Source organism: Ischnura elegans, chromosome 8, assembly GCF_921293095.1.
Source record: "Ischnura elegans chromosome 8, ioIscEleg1.1, whole genome shotgun sequence".
NCBI lineage: Eukaryota > Metazoa > Arthropoda > Insecta > Odonata > Coenagrionidae > Ischnura > Ischnura elegans.
Window position 1 is genome coordinate 50,198,318 of NC_060253.1, and position 6,000 is coordinate 50,204,317.

General features: G+C 42.2%; 1 protein-coding gene across 1 annotated transcript in view; it reads right to left on the reverse strand.

Moving 5' to 3' along the window:
• The window catches only part of LOC124163259 (mucin-19-like), a 223,304-nt gene extending 219,874 nt beyond the window's left edge, over nucleotides 1–3,430 (reverse strand). Inside the window, exon 1 of the mRNA XM_046540037.1 lies at nucleotides 2,402–3,430. Coding sequence (XP_046395993.1) covers nucleotides 2,402–2,415 — 14 coding nt within the window. The 5' untranslated portion in view covers nucleotides 2,416–3,430. The remainder of the gene's footprint in view (nucleotides 1–2,401) is intronic.
• Between the last annotated feature and the right edge of the window lie 2,570 nt (nucleotides 3,431–6,000).

A 6,000-nucleotide genomic window follows, 5' to 3' on the forward strand; every position in this document is an offset into this window, starting at 1 on the left:
TCAAAATACTTCCAAAAACTTCCTTTCCTTCCAAATAAACTGAAACGAACATAGGTAGTTTCGGCACCTTAAATAAGTTTTCAGAAACATTTTTAGGGGATAAAAAACGTTTTTGAAAAAAAAACGGCAGTAGTCAATGAAGAAACTCTATATCTAAGTGCAAGTGTAGAAAAACACTAAGTACGATACTTCCACAAGCAAATAAACAGTCTACATAACTAAGATCCTGGTTGAACCAAATGATTTTCCTCGGTGTCATTTCCGCGCTCAAAATATACTTCCCAAAACTTCCTTGCCTTCCAAATCAACTCAACGCGAAGCGAATGGTTCTCTAAGTTTCCACCGCTGGTGTAACTGAATTAAGGTGTCCCCTCCCAAGGCTCTCAATGCGTTTGACGAATCACGTCTTTTCGGCCGGATGGAAATGTATGCGAGAGAGGGGAAACCTTTTCGCCCCGAAATCGACGAGGCAAGAAAAACCTAGTGGAGTCATAACTTCGCCCGGGGGACGCAGAAACCGTTCCGACGAAAGTGAGAGTGAAAGAGCCGAGGGAGGCCGGACTAAAATATAAAGTGGACACCACGTCTCAAACTAATAAACAAGCCGGGACTGTCCAGACCCATGGCGCCCAAGCACGTATCAGGATAAAACATGAAAGAGGGGACGAAAAGGCCTACCGCGTAATTACAGAATCCCATTTATATTAGCAGGATTCAGAGGTAGCGAAATTTTCACTGATTTTCGTTTTCCTTATGTTCACGATAGGGAATTTTTTCATAGATTTTCACTTTTTTACTCCTTATTAATCTATTTATGTAAAACTGACAACAACATCATTGGCCTTTTAAATCGTGGCTTTTAAACTTAGCAATTGAAAGTACACGAAGATACTTTGGATAGGGGCCAAGCTAATTAGGTGGGACTCGAACCTGCGACCTCTGGTGTGGCAGGCAAGCCCAGGCTCAAGCACTTTATATATATACACTCTAACATATTATTGTAAAGCATGAAAGAGGGAATTGGAAGGCATACTGCCTAATTACAGAATTCCATGTATGTCAGTAGCATCCGGGAGTGGCGAAGTTTCTCACAGATTATCACTTTTTAATTTTGATTTATGTATTCCTCTTAAACAATACCATTGGGCTTTTAAATCGGGGTTTTTAAATCAACAATTAAACATACACGAATACCCATGTCCTGGATTGGGGCAGACGGGACTCGAACCCGCGACCTCTTGTATGGCTGGCAAGGACTTTACTCCACCGCCACCGTCGCCGGCATTTCTGGATTTTTAGATTGTGCTATTGTCAAATATGAATGTGTATTCTAGATAGTCTAGACAATAGACTACCGTAGTTAAAAAATCTAGCGTAAAACCACCACTGACTTAGTCGAAGCGCGGCGTCGTAAGTATATCAACACAAGTATATCGGTTTTGTAACACCTACAGTTGGTGAAAGCGCAATTAACTCCACAGAATAAGTACTTCTATTTCTTTCGCTTCATAATCATAACTTTAAACATAATGATTTAATATACTAACTATACTCAACGTAGAATGAATGAATTATAATTCCGTGGAAACTGTAAAACTTCAAACTCGTCCTTCAATTTTGTACTTACGAAGGCGACAATAATGAGGCATTTACGGCAAAATGGAAAGTGGATGGAAACCGCAATGGATTGCATTACAACTGCCAACTATATTCCGACGTGGCAAATACTTAATTCAAAGTCTAGGAAACTCCTGCCTATCATTATTCCCTTGATTCTTTCACGAATGCGAGAAGAAACTCAATATCTATACTTATTAATTTCTCTAAAATTTTCACATGTCTCCAGCGTAAAAGTTAAGCCTAATCGAATATCTTTCACCTTCTTACAACCTGTTCATCAGTATCCTCTTTTTTGGAATTCCTGAGTCTCTTTATCTTTCTCAAGAGATAGCATACATTTTTAGGAGGAATTTAGGAAAATTTATTGCAAACGGAGGACTTGTTATGTAATTAACTCCCTTCAAACTCGGCAATACAAACTGTCGAAGCGGACGGCAATTCGTTGCTTACGATAAATGGAAAGTGTAAGGTAAACGAAAAGTATTCCACGCTCACAAGATCTATTCGTCCTTTTTTTCTTTCTAACCAGATGCCAAACAGATTTAGGAGGAATTCATAGTGGACAAGTGTAACTACCTTTCATTTAGATAAGTCAAACTTCCACTATAACGCCTGAATCAGTAAAACTTGAGTGAAAAGCATTGCGATCGTAGACTCGATATGCAACTGAGTCCCATCAAACTCGGAAATGCATACTGTTGAAAGAGACGGCAATGCGTTGCTTACGGTAAATGGAAAGTAGAAGGAAAACGTCAAGTAGTCCACGTTCGCAAGCACTCACCTCGAGAATCTCATGGCTGTTGGTTGTTTCGACGCGTCTCCAATCGGCGTTGTCTCCGCTGCAGACGAGGAGAAGGGCCAAGCAGGTCTCCTCCAGTAGATGGGACAACAGTCACTGGGACGATCACTCAAGTTTCGCTCCCTTTATCGTATGAAATAAAAGGCGGGATCACAGTCAAATACGTCTCCGGAATTCACATTCACTCAACCACGAGTTTTATTTCTCTCGTCTTTCCCCGAGAAGACACCACACTGTAGCAGAACAAGATTTTTCCTCGCACCCTTTTATAGGAGTTGACGAGAGGGCTTCGATGTTTTCCCTGCTCTTCTCCGGCGTCGAATGCTCTCGCGAAGTGCGGGTAGTGGAAGGAAAACCTATCGCCGAGCTGTCAATCGCGTGGACTGTCCTCCTTATCTTCCTCAAGAGGGCGACACTGTTGTTGTATTCTCTCTCGAGCGCACACACTGCGAAAAAGTCTCCCCGCGTCAGTCACAAAACCTTCCGGAGAGAAAAATCTTCCCCGCCGAAGGGTCACCCACGCCGGAAGAACTCGAAGAAAATGATAAAAATCCCTCTCTTCTCGGAAACAAAAATTAGCTCCGGGACGAAGGACTTGAACAATTGAAAAAGTACTTGTCGCACTCCGACGTCTTCCAATCACATTTATTAAAAAAAATAAAAAATGGTCCAAGTGTTCAAAGCGCTCCCTCACTGAGAACTAGCCGTTGTCACCAATACGTTCATCCGTGAATACACTTTTATGCATAAACTCCGGGATGTGCGTAACAAAACTTTTTTCTTCCCAAAAAAAAAGGTGCGAGTGTTACTATAATTTTTTTCTGCTGACTTCTCCGATTGGCACTCTGGTAGAGCTAACGGGGTTCCAAAAGGCGAGATTGATAAATTTTTCCTTCACTATATAAAAAAACCTCCGTGCCGCGCGATCTTCGCTGGGGGAGGTTTTGAGGGTTGGCTGTGACTCCTCCCGAAACTGGCTTCTCTGCTACAGCGGGACAACAGGCCTGTGCGCCCCCGAGCTCCGCCGTTATATACCCCTCTCTCCCATGACCCACATCCCCTCCACTTTCCCTCCCCTCCCTTCCCCTCCTCCGCCGGGAGACCTCAAATCCAACTCCCCCACCTCACCCCTGGCTACAATTCCCCCACTCCTCCGGCACACGCGAGCGCCCCCTCCCCTCATCCCAGTCGCTGCATCCAGCCGCTCCTGCAGGTCTCTCTCTCTATCTCTTTCTCTCCTCCCTTTCACTCTCCCCGCATCCCTTCCATAGGTGGGGGTGGGGAGGAAGAGTTGCTTCGCGCGGGGGAAGGGCCGACGCGACGTGAGTGCATTTTACGCGCAGGAGTCCACAGGTATGTCCCCAAAATTTGGGTAGTGTTATTACAACGAATATTACAGATGAGGGATCCTCAAGTAGGCCTCCAAACGTGTTGTCACCCACCGCGCATTTAAATGGGTAAAACCTACTTGAGCAGAAAGGTTTCTCGGGTTTTCCACCGGTTGATTTCGTCCATGTCTCCCGACGTTTCGAGCAGCGACTTGCTGATCATCCTCAGGCGATCTACCGAATATTCCGGCCTCGGTGGCGGCGGGGTAACGTTCTCGCCTGCCAAACAAGAGGTCGCGGGTTCAAGTCCCGCCTGGGTAGGTTTCCCCGGTCCAGGGCATGGTCGTTTGTGTACGTTTACTTGTTACATTTGTTGAACACCCCGGTGTAAAATGGCCAATAAGAGCTGTATCCGGTGGTTTGAGAATAAAATAAAAATAAAAATAAAAATAAAAAAAATATTCCGAATAATTCCGATCATTCGGAAGATCCGCAGCTGCTTTCTTAGTTTCCCCAGATTTATTTTAGGAAAACACTCTTAGTTTCCGCAATTGCAAGCTTTCTGTTTTGAATGTATTAATTTTTAAAAGGTATGCTGACATGTCTACAGGTATTTTCCGAAACATGAGTAGTTTACAATCTATCTACCACTCACCTCTTTCAGTATTTTCTAATGAATTTTTAAGCCAATATTGTGTTTATCGCGGTTTACGTAGTATTAATGGCCCCTTTAAGATTTTATGTATAATGAAAGGTATTCTTTCAGTTAAGACAAGTTAGATGGAGCATTTTGCGGGTCCCTCGGAAGCAGTGGCGGATATATATCGATACCTCCACTGCACAAACACCAAACAATCGCCCATCGAATTAAATCCGCTCATCTAGTACTACAAGGGCTAGTAGATGAGCGGATTTGATTCGGTGGGCGATCGTTGAGCGTTTGTGCAGTGTAGGTACGGATATGGGGTCGCAGGGGGTATCCCCCCCTTTCGGGGCTGCCCACATTGCAAAACATTGCAGAACCACAATTCTAACATTTTTATATCATAAGATAGCATTGTCTTGTATATGCGTATGATCAATTTAAATATAAATATTTTGCATTTATCTTGATTATTTTTCATTACCATAAATGTATAGGGAGCTCAAAATATCTTTAGCGCCCCTCATTGAGTTTTTTTCTGTATCCGTTACTGCTCCGAAGGGGTGGGGAGGAAGATTTGCTTTACGCAGGGGAGGAGCAGACGGTAGTGCATCTACGAGTATGAAGTCCACAGGTATCCCCGAAACCAGTGCCGTGTTATTACCATCAATCTGTCTTTCAGATTCTAAACTACGAGTAATTGAAAACTGCTCTTTTTTCATCAGGGCTACCGTGATTGCAACCTCCCGTTTTAATTTAATTAATAATTAACACTTTGCTTGCTGTGAATATCACTCCATCCATCTTTTGTCAAATCGTAGTTTGCATTTTTTTTAGCATAGTTTTACTAACCTCTAATTAAATAAATGAAAAACAAAAGTACAATTCATTCTTTAAAATTATACCTAACACCTTTTCCTCACATCAAAGATAAGTTGTCAAGAAATAACGCAAAAGTATTGGCAATGACCAGCACTGGGGTACAGATCAATAGCACTAAGGTCAGCACGGTAAGTGTTGAAGGTATTCTACCGGTCAAGGTAAATTACCCCAGGGAAATTTGCGAATCACTCCGGCTATCGTACCTTCAGGTATCCCCAAAACTTGAACTGTGTTATCACCATCTATATTCCTTGCAGCGTTCTTAGTTTCTCCTGATATATTTCAAAACCACTATAGTTTTTATCGCGATTTCCGTAATGGCAACCTCATGTTTTAATTTGATTCATTTTAAAAGATTATTCGGCTTATTTCTATCTAAAATTCTTCCGGTAAATGTAGGTTAACCTTGGGCAATTTGCAAATATCTCCGGCTGTCATGTCCTCAGGTATCTTTCGAAATATCAGCCGTTTATAATCTATCCACAACTCGCCTTTTTTAATATTCTCTGATAAATTTTGAAGCCAATATTGTTTTAATTGCGGTTTACGTAATATTAATATCCCCTTTATGATTTTATTTGCAACCAAAGCTATTCTATCAGTTAAGATAATTTACGTTGAGCATTTTGCGAATGATGTCGCAACCCTAAAATGAACCTCACTCTTCAAACCGCAATAACGTCAATAGTTTTCGTTCTATCTGTAAATCTTTTAATCTCTTCCTCCCC